Consider the following 19,137-nt stretch of genomic DNA (forward strand, 5'->3'; position numbering starts at 1 on the left):
ATGTGTGTATATATATGTGTGTGTGTGTGTATGTGTGTATGATAATCACAGAATTTAGAATTGGATGGGACTTGATTTGCCATCTAGTCGCAGCCCAGCCAAACCCAAAAGGAATCTTTACTGTAACATATCCACTAAGTGGTCATCTAGCCTCTGCTTGAAGTTAGTCGTTAGAGGGAATTCCTCTTGTAGGTAAGGGAACCAAGGCAGCCTTTTCTAATTTTGTAATTTTCTAATTTTGGAGAGCTCTAATTGGTAGGAAATTTTTCTTGACACAATGCCTCAATTTCCCACTTTGTAGATTCTGCCTGTTGTTAGTTCTGCCTCTGGGTATAGCAAAAAAAAGCCTAATCCCTCTTCTACATGACGGACTTTCAGAACTTAAATTAAACTATCTTCCCTGATTATTGTCTTATTCAAGTTAAACATTCCCACTTCTTAAAACTGATCTCCTTATGACATGATTTGTTTCATCCAGGATGCCCTGTTATGGACAGCTCATCAAAATCAACCAATGGACCTGGAATTGAACATAATACTCTAAATGTGGTCTAAAGCATAAGTAGTATTCTGATGCTTCATCATGAAATGGAGACAACCTTGGGTTCTTAAAGACCATAGAATGAATTAATGCAAGCCAACTTGTGGACTTGTTTTCTCCCAAACTATAAAGGCCTCAGGTATGGGCCAATGTCAGATGCAGGCTTATCTCCTGGCAACTTAGCCAAGTTTAAAGAGGGCTTGTCACTGATTTGGTCAGAGGGTGATTTTTTTTAAAATGGTAATTCATAAAGACAGTGCACTAAGATGAGGAGAGTTTGTGATCTGCACCTACTGAGACAGTGCCTATATATATGAAGTCATTATTACTTGAAGCAGTAAAATAATGAGGCACACTTTTATGGCACATTAAGTTTTATGAAGCACCTTTTTCATTAAGTATTTCCCAGTTACGTGTAAAAATATTTTTTAAACAATCATTTAACAAATTTTGAGTTCCACATTCTCTCCTCCCTCCTTTGCCTTCCCCCTCCTTAAGAAGGCAAGCACTTGATTTTGGTTATACATGTGAGGTCATGCCAAAGAAATTTCCATATTAAACATCTTGAAAAACAAAATTAAGCAAAAATAAAGTCAAAATTTTCTCAATCTGCAATCTGAGTTCATGAGTTCTCTCTCTGGAGATGGATAGCATTTTTCATCATGGGTTCTTTGGAATTATCTTGTATCATTGGATTGATCAGGGTAGCTAAGTCTTTCACAGTTGATTATCCTTACAATATTGCTATTACTGGGTATAATGTCCTCCCAGTTCTGCTCACTTCACTTTGCATCAGTTTTACAAGTCTTTCCAGGTTTCTCTGAAGGCATCTTGCTTGTCATTTCTTATAGCACAGTAGAATCCCATCACAATCATATACCCCAACTTGTTCAATCATCCCCCAATGGATGGCTGTCTCCTTAATTTCCAATCTTTGCCACCACAAAAAGAATTGCTACAGACATTTTTGAAAAAATGGTCTTTTTCCTTTTTTCAAAAAATCACTTTGTGATACAGATCTAGTTTTGGTATTGCTGAGCAGTTGGACTAGTTCACAACTCCAAGTGCATTAGGTGACCCACCTTTTCCATATCACCTCCACCATTTGTCATTTTCCTTTTGTGTCATATTAGCCAGTCTGGCAGGGGTGAAGTGGTATCTCAAAGTTGTTTTAATTTGCATTTCTCTAATCAGTAATGATTTAGAGCCTTTTTTCAAGTGACAATTGATAGCTTTGATTTCTTCTGAAAACTGCCTGTTTATACCCTTTGACCATTTATCGACTGGAGAATGACTTATATTTTATAGCTGTAAAACTATAGTATTATATAATTCTATAGTTCTCTATATACTTGAGAAATGAGGCATTTATCAGAGAAGGTTGCTGTAAATTTTCCCTCCCACTTTCCTGTTTTTCTTCTAGTTCTGACTACATTAGTTTTGTTGGTGCAAAAGATTTTCAATTTCATGGAATCAGAATTATCCCATGATTTCCTCTATCTTTTGTTTGGTCATGAACTCTTCCATTATCTATAGATTTGGCAGGTGTATTTTCGTAGGCTCCCCTAGTTATAATATCACTCCATATGTCCAAATCATATATCCATTTTCACCTTATCTTAGCATATAGTGTGAGATGTTGGTCTCTGCCTACTTTTTGCCAAACAACTTTGCAGTTTTCTCAGCAATTTTTGTCAAATGTTAAGATCTTATCCCAAAGTCTTGGAGCTTTGGTTTTGTAAAACATTAGATTGCTATGACCATGTACTACTATGTATTGTGTATCTAATCTAATCTATTGTACTGATTCACCTCTATATTTCTTAGCCAGTGCTAGATTGTCTTGATGATTACCACTTTGTAATACATTTTGAAATTTAGAACTGCTAGACCACTTTCCTTAACATTTTTTTCATTGATGGTATTCTTGACCTTTTGTTCTCCCACATGAATTTTGTTACTATTTTTTCTAGCTCTATAAAATAATTCGTTGGTAGTTTGATTGGTATGGCACTGAATGAGTAAATTAACTTTGGTAGAACTGTCATTTTTATGATATTGGTTTGATCTACTCATAAACAATTAATATTTCTCCAGTTATTTAGATCTGTCTTTATTTGTGTGAAGTGTTTTGTAATTGTATTCATATAATCTCTGGGTTTGTCTTGACTGGTAGACTCCCAAGTGTTTTATATTGTAGATAGTTATTTTAAATGGGGTTTCTCTTTCTATCTCTTCCTATCAGGTTTTTTGATAGTCTATAAAAATGCTATATCCTGCAATTTACTAAAGTTGTTTCAGCTAGTTTTTTAGTTGATTCCCTAGTGTCCTCTAAGTAGGCCATGTATATATACCATCATATCATGTGCAGTGATAGTTTTGTTTCCTTATTGCCTGTTTTTATTTCTTCAGTTACTTTTTCTTGTCTTTTGCTATAGCTAGCATTCCCAGTACAATAGTGAATAATATTGGTGATAATGGACATCCTTGCTTTACTTCTGATTTTATTGGGAAGGCTTTGAGTTTATCCCCATTAAAGATGATGTTTGCTGATGGTTTTTGAAAGATACTACTTATGATTTTAAGAACAATTTCATTGATTCCTATGCTTTCTGATGTTTTTAATAGGAATGAGTATTTTATTTTGCCAAAGATTTTTCTGCATCTATTGCAATAATCATTTGATTTTTGTTGTTATTGATGTGATCAATTATACTGATAGTTTTCCTAGTAATGAATTCCTGGTATTAATCCCATCTGGTCATAGTGTATGAAATTTGTGATATATTGCTGTAATCTCCTTGATTGTATTTTACTTGAAAATTTTTGCATCAATATTCATTTAGGAAATTGGTTTGTAGTTTTCTTTCTCTGTGTTTGCCATCCCTGGTTTACATATCAAAATTCTGTTTGTGTCATAAGAGAAATTTAGTAGAACTTCTTTGGGGCAGCTAGGTGGTGCAGTGGATAGAACACCAGTGCAGGAGTCAGGAGAACCTGAGTTCAAACCTCACCTCAGCTTCTTGAAACTCACTAGCTGTGTGACCTTGGGTGAGTCACTTCACCCCAATTGCCTCATCCTGGGTCATCCCTAGTCATCCTGATGAATATCTGGTTCCTGGATTCAGATGACTCTGGAGGAGAAGTGAGGCCGGTGACCTGCACAGCCCTCTCTCACTCAAAACAAAGTCAAGTGCAAGTCATGTCATTATTTCTCTGATGGCATGGTCTTCTTTGGCAACGAAGGATGAACACACACAAGTAGGACTTCTGTACCTATTTGTTCAAATAATTTAAATAGTATTGGGATTAATTGTCCTTTAAATGCTTGGTAGAATTCATTTGTGATTCCATTTGGGCCTCAGGATTTTCTCTTAGGGAGCTCACTGATGGATTGTTCAATTTTTTTTATTATTTTTGCTTCTAAGATAGAGTTATTTATAGGACAGTTTATATTTTTGTGAATATTCATTCATTTCTTTTGGATTGTTGGTTTTACTAGCATATAATTGGGCCAAATAACTTCTAATAATTGACAAAAAATTTTTTTTTACAACATCTGTTTGAAGTAAGCAGGGCAAGTACTATTATCCCCATTTTACTTCTGAGGAAACAAATTCAAAAAGATTATTGTTTGCCCAGCATCCCACAAGTCATAAGTATTAGAGCTAGAACTCTGATTACAAATCTCTGGTAAATACTACAGAATTTTATAATAACTGAATATTTATTTATTTGTACCTTTGTTGCTAAAAAAAATACAACATGCTGAGAAGACAGCATCAGAGGTGGAAGTAATGGGCAAAGGGAGAGTGGTGGTGCTTTGTCACTTTACTTGGATCATCCCAACCAAGCAGAGTTCTAACAAGACATTTTTTACACCCAGCAGAATTTTAAAATTCTACCTTCCCCCACTACCTTTTCAGTTTGGAAAATTTTAAATCTTGAGGGTTTCCATCCATGGGAGGCTTTGAGACTTTACTATAACACCTGCAGTTTGATTTAGTACAAAATAAATATCTAAGTGAAATGAAAAGCAAACTATTTGGGCAATAGAAATTCACTTATGAAAAGGAATTGTAAAAGTGCCCTCACATCACATTCGGAGTGGCTCCATAACTTGTCTATGCTTAATCCAATCTCTGCAGTGTAGCTATGTTCTTTTCCATCTCTGTACCTTGAAATATATTGTGTAGTACTTTTGACCAAACCGCCTAACTTCTGTCTTTAGCTTGGGCCAGTTTTGCAAGTTCTGTGATCTCTGCTTGCCAACCTAATCCACCATGCTATGAATGTCCTTGAATTAGCACAGAGGGCCATGTGTCATGTTTATTTACCTTATCCTGGCAACTTCCATTCTGAACAAAACTCTGTCTTGATTCTGTTTGACTTTTACTGCCAACTCTTACTTCTGATATTAGCATCTTCTTATCTTGGAGAATTATTTTGGTAATTTCTTTTACTTAGTCCTGCTGGTAGACTTAAATGGAAATTCTGTCCTTCAGGGTTGTCTTAGTATGGTAGCAGGGGTGGCGAACCAGCGGCTTCAAGGCCATATGTGTCCTTCTAGGTCCTCCAGTGTAGTCTTTTGACTGAGTCCAAGTTTTACAGAACAAATCCTTTTACTAAGGGAAATTGTTCTGTGAGGTTTGGAATCAGTCATAAGATCGCACTTGAGGACCTTGAGGGCCACATATGGTCTTGAGGCCTCAGATTCCCCACCCTGTACTATGCTAATAAGACAGTTGAAGGCAAGTATATTTGTATTTCAAGGCTGGGTTAGCAGAGTAATATCAGATGGATAATATATGTAAAGCAATCCATATTGGCCTTTGTAGTTTCAGTGTTGGTTGTGGTCATCTAGATTGTACCCCAAAAGTTCTTAACTTGGGGTCTGCGAACTTGGGTTTTTTTTTAATATTTTGATAACTATTTCAGTCAAATGGACTTCCTTTGTAATTCCATATGTTTGCCTTTATGCATTTAAAAACATTTTGAGAGGAGGTCCAAAGGCTATACTTGACTGCTAAAAGTGTCCACGATACAAAAAAAGGTTCACGACCTATACCTGGAACGGAATAAAAAATGCTATATAAAAACATGTTGTATATCACTATTCAGAGGATTTTTAAAATCAGTTTTTGTTAAATTTTAAGTCAGAGGATTTTTTTTATTTTATATCAACTCATTTTATAGTGCTTAAATTTATATCATTAAGTATAACTAATTTATTTTACAAACTTGTAGCTTCAAACTTAAATATTTAGATTTATTTTTTATCATGACACCTATTAATAAAGTACAGAACATTTCAGCATAACTAGACGTTGTAAATACCCAGACAACATGCTTTAATGTGCCAGTTTTTATTTTATGTGCAGCATTTGAGTAACAAATGTAAAGGATAAAATAAAGTCAAACTATTTAATCTTAGACGTAACAAACCTAATAGATAAAGACCAAACTAATTTTAAATGTTACTAATATGTGAAAGTATCATTTTAATAACATTTATGAAGGATGATACCACCATTAGAGGTAAAAATTTAATTCCAGCACTTGAAAAATTAAAGTTGATATTAACTGGATCTTAAATATTCATTGTAAATTATAATTGTCATATTGCCTTTTCAAAGAAATGAACTTAATTATGTTTTTGTCTTATAGTTTGCCAGGGTTTGGATACCTGATCCTGAGGAAGTCTGGAAATCGGCAGAGTTGCTTAAAGATTATAAACCAGGGGATAAAGTTCTTCAGCTACGCCTTGAAGGAGGCAAGGTAAAGTTTTCTGCCTTCGCCTTTCTGCAGGCGTTGGATGCTTTAATGTTTATTACCTGTGTTGCATTGGACACGTCAGTTTCTCTGCATCATTCTTCCTCCTCATCTGTGGAATGAGTGGGTTGGACTACTACAGATGATCTTAAAAGACCCTCTTAGCTGTAAATTTCAAGATATTATGTTAAGAGGAGAAATACCAGAAACTAAAGGTTGCCATTAAACTTGGAGATACTACAGTGTGTTTAGCTTAGGTTTGGAGTTTCACTTTTTGTTCCAGTGTTACTTTTTTTGCCTTCCAGATTGAAATCTAGTTTTGATTGATTGATTTGATTGATATATAATTAGCAAATAAAGTACCAATGAAGAGCTCGTGTAATGTGAATAATCCAAAACAGCAGGAAATAAAAAGTTTTACATTGGCTTGGGATACCTTGTGTTATTTTCACCATCTCTCATCCTAAATTTGTCTATTTGATTTTTGCTTAAGCTGATGTTAAAATTAATATATAGTAAACTACCTGAAGATGGCAGCTGGAGGAAACCAGACCAGGATTTGATGTTTAAGCCAGTCAAGCTACAAATACTTATTGAGGATTTACTATGTGAAAGGCATTGTATAAAATACAAAACGTGTAATATCATAATTTCTGCATTTAAAGAACATGTAATCTTGGGGAAATAAAACAAACACATGAAAAATAATTAATGGCAAAAGCATTTTCAAAAAGCAAAAGTATATGATTAATTGCCCATTGAATTTTATAAAACTAATTAGCAGTATGGAAATTCATGGGGAAGAAAAAACTGTGGACTTAAGTAGTTTGAAAAGGTCTGAGTCTGAAAGACTGGGTAATATTAATAGATACAGAGGGCAGTGTTCTTGGCAGACAGAACGATTTAAACAACGACATGGAAAGCAGGACACCACAAGATGCATTTAGCTTCATGGCTTACCAGTTCTACCAACTTTCTGTCATGTCAGAAGACTCCAGGAATTGGCAATCTCATGTTATAAGTCAAAAAAAAGTGGAAGCAGATGAGGTCCCTCAACAGTAAAGAGTTAGAAATAAGAACATATTTTGTTTTTATTTAAATAATCCATATAAGTATTGTCCTTTCAATTTCTAGGATTTGGAATATCGCCTCGATCCAAACACAAAGGAGCTGCCTCACTTACGAAACCCTGATATCCTTGTGGGTGAAAATGACCTCACAGCGCTCAGCTATCTGCATGAACCTGCTGTGCTCCATAATCTCAGAGTCCGTTTTATTGATTCCAAACTTATTTATACCTATTGTGGTAAGTGTGTATCCCAGATTGTCTCACAATGAAAAAACTCTCTTGTTGTCATGAAACCACAAACATGTTAGGCACTAAGAAGATAGGTTAGAGATTGCTTTTAGGGAGCAAAATAAAATGACATACAGAAATACGGGTTTAATGGTTTTCTTCAGTCATATTGCATCTTATGGTGAGTAGCTTCTCGAAGTTACATAATTTGTACAGGCTAATACAAGGTTTCCCAAAAGTCTTAGTGCAGTTTTAAACTTCAGTAGTTTAGATAAACTATAGCTAGACTGGGGGGGTAGAGGGGGGTTGGAGGGAAATGGCATTGTGAAATAGCTTAAATAAACTATAAACCCTAAAGCTTAAATTAAGTTTTAATAGCTAAAACCGCACTAAGACTTTTGGGACATCCTGTACAGAAGTGGGGAAATATGACATTGTCTTTGGCGAGGTAAATGCCAGCCCTCTATTGTAAGGAGCACCTGTTGCACTAGACACCATAATCTACGTATGTACGAAAGGTTCTAGTGCCTAGCTTTGGAGATTCAGGGGTGCTGATCATATTCTTTTTCTCAGTGGTTTTTAACCATAACTGAAACAATTGCAGGGCTAAACGTTTTCCTTGTTCTTTAACTTGTTCAGCTCCTTATTATCACTGTGACTCTCCATTCTCTTCCTTTCCCATGAACCGTGCTGTTTTGTCATTCTGATTCATAGTATCTAATTCTGATTATCTTTGCATCTCTTCAGCAACTATGTATGTATTGTTTCTATCTATTGCTAAATTTTTCTCAACTACCTTCCTATGGCCTCTCTCCCATTAATCGTCATAGAACATTAAAATACAGTCCTAAAATCTCCATTCTCTTCTCTCTCTGTCCACTGCCTTCGTGAACTTTTTTCAACTTTAGTCCTTGGTAAGGGAAATTAATAATCTCCCTGTACCATCCAATACTGTGAGCCACTCAGAGCCTTAGCCAGTCATGCTCATGTCAGGGACAGGCAGAATTAAATGTGGCTACAAATGAATTTTTTTTAATGCATTCTATCAAAATATTACAAGAAGTAGTTATGACAAATTCAGTTGTGCAGAAGGGGGAATTAATTTTTGTAGTGGATGGGTATTAACAATATAATCTGTCTAGTTTTTTCCTATTTTATATAATTATTCTTGCTAATCAGGTATTAATCTTGGTTATATTTAGTGGTTGGAGGGGTGCAGATTGCATTTTGATAGTCAAGGTCTAAAACCTAGTCATCCCATTCTACTTATGACTCTGGGCTACCCTTTCTTCTACATCCTTTTTATACCCTTGGATTTCATGATTCCGTTGCCCCCATCTACCAGCCACTAAAGGATGGAAATGTTGAGGTGGTCACAATGGAACCAGAGAAGAGGTGTTGGATATAGAGGACATTCCCGAGTTAGAATTGACTTACTCTGGTTATTGATTAGATATGAGAAGACAGAGAAGAGTAAGTGTCAAAGATGGAACAATATCGTATAAACTATAATTAAGCAAGAATAGATCTTGTCTACAATATTCCTGTTATACAGTCATCAAGGCCTATAGGAAGACCTCCAATGAAAGGAAACTCACTTACTACTATTCAGGTAACTGAAGAACAAGATTTTATTTTGTGACTTTAATGTACCAAGTACTGTCTTTGAAGACAGGAATACAAATATAAAATTAAGATAGACCCTACCTATAAGGAGCTTACATTCTACTAAGCAGACATGACATATTCACAGTTAAAAATAGACTATACATAAAATGTTTGGGTTGGTGGGTTGTGGGAGGAGTAACAACTTGTAGGAATCAGGAAAAAGCCTTTGGTTGTAAGTGATTCTTGAGCCTTCAAGGGAGCTTTGACGAGAACTTGGAGTTTCAAGAGTCAGAGGTGATGAAGGAGAGCATTCTCTGCTTGTACAAAGGCCCAGAAGCAATCAATAGAATGTCACATATGGGAAATTTTGAGTAGGTAAGTTTGACTGGAGTATAAAATGAATGAGGAAAAGTAATATGTAATCACCTTGAAAAGACAGGCTGGGCTAGATGTGAAGGACTTTAAATGCCAAATGGGGAGGAAAATGAGGAGTCAGTGGAGCCTCTCCAGCAGAGCACTCACGTGGTCAGACTTGCACTGTAGAAATTTCAGTTTAGTAGCTTTTAAAAGATCATTGGTAATGGAAAAATCTGTATGGATGGAGACCAATTAAGGAACTACTGCAGTAGTCCAGATCAAACATGCTGAGTGCATGAACCAGGGTGTTTATGGTGTGAGGAGAGAAAAGGTGGTGTATTCGAGAGGTGCTCAGGAGGCAGTGTTCTACAGGGTTTCACAGCAGATTGGACATAAGTGAAAGTGAAGAGTCAAGGCTGATTGCGAGGTTGCAAGCCTTCAAGAAGAATGTTGATATCCTTGATAGAAATGAGGACATTAGGAGGAGGTGTGGCAGCCCCTTTTCCTTTTGGATAGTGCTAATTAGTAGGGAATTTGCCTTATGTCATAACAAACTATTTCTCTCTTTTTTCTATCCATTGCTCCTTGTTCTTCCTTTTGCTATCAAGTAGATTGTCTCATTCCTCTTCTGTATCACAGGCCTTCAAATACTGAAAGCTAGCTAGCATGTTTCCTCCTAAGTCTTCTCTTTTCCAGATAAGCATCTCTGTTCCTTTAAGCAATTTACATGGGACATATTTTTTCAGTTCTCTATCCTTTTCTGCACATAGCTTGTCAGCAGACATAATAAATAAGTATGTTTCCCAGAACTGGACAGAATACTCCAGCTGTGGTCTGACCAGGGAATTTTATAGTGGCACTGTAACCTCCTTTGTTTTTTACATGGCTTCTATAAATACAGCTTGAGGTCACAGAATTTTTTTGGTTGTCCTGTCACATGATTGGCTCATATTGAGTATGTAGCACACCTGATACCCCATTTGGTTTTTTTTTTTTAAATTTGAAGCCTTGTCTACTAGGTCTCTCTCATAACGAAACAACACTGTATTTGGGCAACTGATTTTCTTTCTTCAATTGTGTTTATTCTCTATATCACACAATCGGCACTGTTATAGCGATACATAGTACTATCTTGATCTTTAATTTTTTCATATGTTTATGCTTTTTTTGGTCACCATGGTGCTCTATAAATTCCCTGGGGCCAAGAATACAGTTTTATCCTTTTTTTTTTAAAGGAGGAAGCAATGTGGTGTAGTAGAAAGGGTGATGAGGTTGGGGTAAGGAGCAACCCAGCTTGAATCCTATCTCACAAGTCCCATAACCTCTGTGGGCCTCAATTTCCTCATCTTTAAAATTGAATTAGCAATACCTGTAGTACTTAACTCATAAGTTCTTGAAAGGTGGTGTGTGTGTGTGTGTGTGTGTGTGTGTGTGTGTGTGTGCATGTGTGTAGTGCTTTTCAAACCTTAAAATACTTATTCCAGATACTATTATCATTATAATGACCCATAGTGCCTAGGACAGGTCTCTGGGCACATAGTAGTGGTCACTATAAACTTGCTGGTTAATTATTACATCCCTTCATCCTCTGTATAGTAAGGAAAACTTGGTATAAGAATATATTACAGACAAATGGTGAGTGGGGGGGAGAACTCCTGGAAATTATTTCCATCCCAGGTGTCTGTAATGTACTAGTATCTAAGAAATGGAAGGTCGTTGCTGAGGAATTCTCACAGTAACTGCAGCCCTAATATTGCCAATCCCTAATCATACTTTCTTTTAACTTTGTTGCCTGTGCATCAGTAACTCAGTCACCAAGCATTTATTACTGTTCTTCCTATGTATGAGGTACTGTGCTAAGCATCAGTGGTAGAAATACAAAGAATAAAGCAATTACTGCTCTGACATCTTCAAGAGGAAGGCTCCAAGTACATACATACATACATACATATACACATAGACATAGTATACATGCACACAGTAAATATAAAGAGAATAAAAACAAATGAATAGAAAATAGTTAAATATAACGTAGTTTAGGAGAAGGCCATGAGCAGTGGGGGGGAGCACAAGTGACTTTGTATGGAAGGTTGTGCTTGAGCTGAATCTTGAAGTAAGAGGGATTCTGAAGGCAGAAGTGAGGAGGCAGTACAGCCCAGGCCAGATGTGGCGTGACATACGTGATAGACAGTATAAAGATACAGTGACAGGGACTGGAATGTTGTGTGTGAGGAACAGACAGAAGGCCAGTTTGGATGTATCAGAACACAATATATGACATAGCAGGAAAGTGAGGTTAGGGCCAGGTTGTGAGGTTAGGCAGCTATTAAGCATTAATTAAGCATTTAACATGGGCTCCAGGCATTATGCTAAGCACTGGGGATATAAAGAAAGGAAAAATATGATCCTTGGCTTCATAGAGTGCACATTCTAATAATGGGTGAGACAACATGCAAATAACTTTGTACTTACAATGTGTGTGTGTATGTGTGTGTGCTCATATACACACATACATAGATACACACATATATACTGCATATACATGTATACATATGCTGTATATACATAGTATATACATTGTAAATGAAAATATCAGAGGGAAGGCCCTGTGTGTGTGCGCGCATGCGCATGCGCGTGTGTTTGTGTAAAACAGGAACAGTCTCTTATAGACGATAGGATTGGAACTGAATCTTGAAAGAGATTAGGGAAGCCAGAAGATGGAGGTAAAGAATGAGAAAATTATAGTTATGGGGGAATGACAAAGTGGGGAGAAAACGTATTAGGTGAGTAATAGTGAGTAGGCCAGTATAGAGTATGTGGGAGGGTGGAAGTTATAATAAAGATTGGAAAGGTAGGAAGGGGCTTTAAATGCCAAACAGAGGTAATAGGGAGCTAGTGGGATTGATTGGATGAGGGAGAGTGGAAGTGGTGTGACAGTGACGTAGTCAGACCTGCACTTTGGCAGCTGAGTGAAGGGTTTATTAGAGTAGGGAGACTTGAGGCAGGGGTAAAGCCAAATGGCTGTTGCAGTAATGTAGGGGAGATGTGACGATCCACACTAAGGTGCTGGCTATATGCATAGAGAGAAAGGGAAGTTTATGGGACTCATTGTGAAAGTTGGTATGTCAAGACTTAAATTGGATATATGCAATGAAGAGTTCAGATAATGCTGAGGTTGTGAGCTTAAGTGATGGTGAGTATGATGGTGCCTAAAACAGAAATAGGAAAGTTGGGAAGAGGGATAGGTTTGAGTAGGGCAAAGATATAAGAAATCTGTTTTGGACACATTGAGTTACCTTGGGACATCTAGTTTGAGATGTCCAAAAGGCAGTTGGTGATAATGGACGGAAGGTTAGGAGAGAGAGATGGTATAGAAGGAGAAGAGAAGAAGGCCCAGTATAGATTCTTGGGGGAAACCAATAGTTAGTAGGCATGCCCCAGATGAAGATCTAGCAAAAAAAAAAAAAAGGACAGGTCTGAGGAGACAGATAGGAGGAGAACAAGAACACCTTGAGAGGAGAGAGTATTCAGGACGATAGGGAGTGCCCAGTGCTTCAGGTAGGTGAGGAATTATGAGGACTGAGAAAAGGTTACTGTATTTTGGTAATTAAAAGATCAATGTTAGCTTTGGAGAGAACGCTGTTAGTTCAATGATGAGATCAGAATCAGGTCACAAAGTTTAGAAGTGAGAAGAGAGGGTTAGGTACCTAATGTAGAAACCTTTCTCAAGGGGAAGAGATATAGGATGGTATCTAGTAGGGAGAGTCAGATCAAATGATGCTTTTTTAAAGATAGGGCAGCAGGGAATGAGTCAGCTGAGGGAGATAATGAAAATTAGAGAGAAATTAGAGGTAGTTGTGGGAGCAATCTGTTGGAGAATATGGGAGAGGAATCAAGGGTGCATGTTTAGGGGTTTGCCTTGGCAAGGAGAAGGATTACCTTTTAATGTGAGACAGAATAAAGGAGAAGATAGTGGAGGGAAGAAGAAAGAGCCATCAGCAAATGTCCTTAATTTTTTTTACTGGAATAGGAAGTAAGGTTCTCAGCTGAGAGGATGGGAATGATGAGTGGCAGGGAGGGCTTCACTGGAGATTATAATGTTAGAGACAGCTACTGTGGTGAAGGGCTTTAAAGAGCTAAATAGAGGAATTGATATTTTTCCCCTGGAGGCAATAGGGAATCATTGGAGTTTATTGGATGAGGGATGACATTGTTAGATCTGGGCTTAATCACTTTGGCAGTTATGTGTAGGATAGACTAGAATGGTGTAATATAGGACCAATATCTATCAGGGTACAAGGTTAAAATGGCATGATTCTGCAACTGGTTACGTTGGGTTTGGGAGCATGAGGAGTCAAAAATGACACCAAGGTTGTGAACTTGGAGAACCTAAGAATGGTGATTGGTATCTTTAACAAAAATAGAGAAGTTTGGAAGAGGGATCAGGTTTTGGGGGCTTTTGTGGGGGTAGGGGAAATAATGAATTTTGTTATGGTATTAAACTTGCTGAATTTGAAATGTCTATAGGACATCCAGTTTGAAATGTCCAATAAACAGTTTATGATGTCAGACTGGAACTCAGGAGTCAGTAGAAATGAATATATAGTAGTTAGTTATCTACAAAGAAATGGTTAAGCCCATAGAGCTGATAAGGTCACCAAGGGAGAGAATATAATGGAAGGATGAAAAAAGGCCCAGGACAGAGCTTTGGGGTGCACTCACAGTTAGGGATAATGATTTTATTGATGAACTAGCAAAGGAGACTCAGAATTTTCAGGTAGATTATAGGAGAGTGAGGAGACGATATCAGGAAAAACCAGGGACAACAGAATATTCAGAAGCAGAGGAGAGTTAACAGTTTCCAATGTGGCAAAGAGATCGAGGATGAGAAGAGACCATCAGATTTGGCAGTTAAGAGATTGCCGGTAACTTTGAAAAGAAGATTCTCAGTTGAGTGATAAAGTCAGAAGTCATACGGCATTTCCATTCAGCAACCCATGACTGGAAAGGAAGGGGAGAGTTAATGGTTGGAATAACCTAGAACTGAGGTTGTGAGAAAGATGGGTGATGATAGTTCAAGAGGACAAAGGATTCAAGAGTAGAGGATAATGTAGAATTAAACTGGATTGGGAAAGGAAGAAAGTGAAGTTAGAGCAAGGTTTATGGTCTGAGAAAGTGTTGAGAAGCATAAAAAATTCATTGGAGGTTTCAGAGCTAAGAATAGATTTAACAAGGGTGAGACATAAGGCAAGTGGAATGATAGGAGTTTATGATCAGAACCATGTCAGAGATTTTGATCAGGGAAGTAGAATACTTGAAGGAATGATGAGATTCAGGGTGTGGTGATCCTTATGAAGTGGAGCAAAAGAATCAGTTGTGGCATTTAAAGAAACTGAGGGATAGGGAGATGAAGGAATTTAAGAGAGCTTCATTAAAACTGCTGAAGTGTTCGAGTATCAATCAAGACAGAATCTGGGGAATAAAGAAAGATTTACTGAACTCCTTAAGTAAGGAGGAACAGTAGACCTGGGAGCGGGTCTGTAGCAGTTACCATGATCTAGATTGGGTGGAAAATTTTAATTGATTAGACTTCAGAGGAGAAAAAGTTGCTTAGTGATGATGGTAAAGGAGAATCCAGGCAGTGCAGAGCAAGGAGTATTCCAACTCTGGTGATAATAAGCTACATAGGAATATAGAATTTTGTCATAAACTACATGAAGGAGTCATTCAGCAGTCAAAAGATCCCCCAATACTGGGCTTTTTCTAGAGTTCTTTCTTTCTCTTTTTAGACTTTAAATGTATATTTTCCATCTCTTTTCAAGTAATTTATATGACTCAATCTTTCTGTTTATTACTCTATTTCTGCATTTCATTTTCTCATTTTGTTTCTGTAATCATGAATTTGTCAGGATGTGTCAGGGAGGACAGTGAGCTAGGAAAGGAATGAGACCAGACCTGTTTATAAATGGATGAACTGTGGACAGGCAAACCATTTGGCAATAAGGCTAAGCAGTCAGGGAACAAGACCTAGTTTTGTACTTGATCCCTAAGTTTTTAAGATCAGTAATGGTTGAAATTAAAATAAGACTTTGGATTATTTGTGATTCTCACTATGTTTATCAGTTGCATGACTGATCATATTTAAGAAATTACATTCAGCCTTGGAAGGCTCATTTAGATACTTTTGGCTGCCAAGCATCATGAAATTCAATTGTAATTTTTGTATAAGTAGCATAGGTCAGGAAAGAATCAGCGTTACTGTTTAACTTTCTTCCACCAACCTTCCTCAAAATCTGCCAGTATTATCCTGTGTATGTGCTTTATTTTCTTTTGCAGGTATTGTTTTAGTAGCTATAAATCCTTATGAACAGCTGCCTATCTATGGAGAAGATATCATTAATGCATACAGTGGACAGAACATGGGAGATATGGATCCTCACATCTTTGCTGTGGCAGAAGAGGCTTATAAGCAGATGGCCAGGTGAGGGAAAGACGGTTTTATCCTTGTTTCATTTTTTGTCATAATTTCTTTCATTTCCAGAAGGCAGTGCAGTGTAAAGGAAAGCATACCAGACTGGGAGTCAGAAGATCTGAGGGGATGATTTGAAAATGTCTGGACTTAATTAGAGACTTTTAGATCAGTAAAGTTCTTCAAAGGTCACTTAGCTCAGACACCTCATTTTATAAATGAAGAAATTGATGTTTGAAAAGGTGAAGGGGCTTTCCTCATAGGCAAAATGAGAGAACTGGAGTTAGTGAACCCTGACATTCCATATAGCTCTAAAATTCTCTAGTTAGTGGCAGACATTTTCAAATTATCTCCTAGGTTTGTTTTGTTTTGTTTTTATCTTGATGCTTCAGTTTAGGGAATGGAAACCCATAACATGTGACTGAGTCTATACTGTGTATGAGTTTTAAATGTCCAAGAATTAGTATCTAGTCATTAGGATATGTAAACGGTGGCCATGTTTCTAGCTCCCTACCCATAGATCTGTAAAGGGCTCAATAAAAGCACTAAACTCTGAGTGGAATTCTCACATTCAAAAACCATTTCTTGGGGGTGGAGCCAAAATGGTGGAGTAGAAAGACGTACATACTTTAGCTCTTCCCCCACAGCCCATAAAATACCTGTAAAGAAAGACTCTCAACAAATTCTAGAGCAGCAGAAGCCACAGAAAGACAGAGTGGAGGAGATTTCCAGCCCAGGTGACCTGGAAGGCCGAAGGGAAAGGTTTGTCACACTGGATGTGAAGCAGAGCCCAGACCAGTCTCGGCTGTGTGACTCTGGGAGGAGCAGGACTGGAGCAGGCTTGGGGAAGAAATCCCCAGAAGCAGCAGCAGTTCACAGATCCCTCAACTCACAGGCACCAACGGTCAGTGAGAGGGCTTTTTCCACCTGAGCAAGAAGGGAGCAGAGTCCAGCCCTGACCCTGGCTCAAGGCTATGGGCAGCAAAGACTTCTGGATACCCTGAGTACAGTCCTGGGGTGAGCAGGAGCACTACAACACTCCTCTTGACAAAGGATTCAGAAGTCAAGTAACTAGCTGGGAAAATGCCCAAAAAGGGGAAAAGAAATAAGACCATAGAAGGTTACTTTCTTGGTATTTCCTTCCATTCTTTTGGATGAGGAAGAACAAAGCATACTGTCATAGGAGGTCAAGACTTCTGCATCCAGTACCTTCAAAATGAATATACAATGGGCTCAGGCCATAGAAGAGCTTGAAAAGTGAGTCAGCAGCTTGCTAAAGGAGACCCAAAAAAGATGTTGAGGAAAATAACACCTTTAAAAATAGGCTAACTCAATTGGGAAAAGAGGTCCAAAAGTCAATGAGGAGAAGGCTTTAGAAAGCAGAATTAGCCTAATGGAAAAGGAGGTTCAAAAGCTCACTGAAGAAAATAGTTCGTTAAAAATGAGAGTGGAGTTTAGGGAAGCTAATGACTATATGATAAACCAAGAAGTTGCAAAACAAAACCAAAGGAATGAAAAAATAGAAGATAACATGAAATATCTCTTTGGAAAAACTGACTTGGAAAAATAGATCCAGGAGAGACCATTTAAAAATTATGGGACTACCTGAAAGCTATGATCAAAAAAAAGAACCTAGACATCATTTTTCATGAAATTATCAAGGAAAACTGCCATGATATTCTAGAACCAGAGGGCAAACTAAATATTGAAAGAATCCACCAATCACCTCCTGAAAGAGACCTGAACAGAGAAACTCCTAGGAATATTGTGGCCAAATTTCAGAGTTCCCAGGTCAAGGAGAAAATATTGCAAGCAGCTAGAAAGAAAAAATTCAAGTATTATGGGAATACCATTAGGATAACACGGGATCTGACAGCTTCTACATTAAAGGATCGAAGGGCTTGGAATAGGATATTCCAGAAGTCAAAGGAACTGGGATTAAAACCAAGAATCACCTACCCAGCAAAACTGAGTATAATACATCAGGGGGAAAAGTGGTCATTAAATAATATAGAGGACTTTCAAGCATTCTTGATGAAAAGATCAGACCTGAAGAGAAAATTTGACTTTCAGACACAAGAATCAAGAGAAGCATGAAAAGGTAAACAGGAAAGAAATCATAAAGGACTTTCGAAAGCTGAACTCTTTACATTCCTACATGGAAAGATAATATGTGTAACTCTTGAAACATTTCTCAGTATTTGGGTAGGTGGAGGAATTATACACACACACACACACACACACACACACACGTAGACAGAGAGCACAGGTTGAGTTGAATCAGAAGGAATGATATCTATGAAAAATAAAATTAAGGGGTGAGAGGAATATTTTGGGAGAAGAAAGGGAGAAATGGAATGGGGCAAATTATCACTCATAAAAGAGATAAGAAAAATCTTTTTCAGTGGAGGAGAAAAGGGAGGAGGTAAGAGGAGAAAAGTGAAGCTTACTCTCATCACATGGCTTAAGGAAGGAATAACATGCTCACTCAATTTGGTATGAAAATCTAGTATACACTACAGGAAAGTAGGGGAGAAGGGGACAAGGGGTGAGGGTGATGATAGAAGGGAGGGAAAATGGGAGAAGGGAGTAATTTGAGGTAAACACTTTGGGGAAGGGACAAGGTCAAAGGAGAGAATAGAATAAATGAGGGACAGGGTAGGATGGAGGGAAATATAGTTAGTCTTACACAACATGACTATTATGGAAGTCTTGTGCAAAATGACACATATATAGCCTGTATTGAATTGCTTGCCTTCTCAGTGGGGATGGGTGGGGAGGGAGGAAGGGAGAGAAGTTGGAATTCAAAGTATTAGAAATGAATGTTGAGAATTGTTGTTGCATATAACTGGGAAATAGGAAATACAGGTAATGGGGCATAGAAATCTATCTCGCCCTTCAAGAAAAGAGAGAAGATGGGGATAAGAGAAGGGTGGGGTGTTATAGAAGGGAGGGCATATTGAGGGAAGGGATAATCAGAATTCAAGGTATTATGGGGTGGGGTGAGGGGAAAGATGAGGAGAAAAATTGGAACTCAAAATTTTGTGGAAATGAATGTCAAAATCTAAAAAGAGATAAATAAAACTATAAAAA

At 37.5% G+C, this 19,137-nt stretch overlaps 1 protein-coding gene across 4 annotated transcripts in view; it reads left to right on the forward strand.

Annotated features, from left to right (window-relative positions):
• MYO5A (myosin VA) overlaps positions 1 to 19,137 on the forward strand; it is a 232,399-nt gene that overhangs the window by 68,929 nt on the left and 144,333 nt on the right. For all 4 annotated transcript variants that reach the window (XM_072623295.1, XM_072623296.1, XM_072623297.1 and 1 more), the window contains exons 2-4: positions 6,209 to 6,319; positions 7,448 to 7,619; positions 15,912 to 16,056. In XM_072623295.1, the coding sequence (XP_072479396.1) occupies positions 6,209 to 6,319; positions 7,448 to 7,619; positions 15,912 to 16,056 (428 nt within the window). The remainder of the gene's footprint in view (positions 1 to 6,208; positions 6,320 to 7,447; positions 7,620 to 15,911; positions 16,057 to 19,137) is intronic.

The sequence above is a fragment of the Notamacropus eugenii genome, chromosome 7, assembly GCF_028372415.1.
Source record: "Notamacropus eugenii isolate mMacEug1 chromosome 7, mMacEug1.pri_v2, whole genome shotgun sequence".
NCBI classification, from domain to species: domain Eukaryota; kingdom Metazoa; phylum Chordata; class Mammalia; order Diprotodontia; family Macropodidae; genus Notamacropus; species Notamacropus eugenii.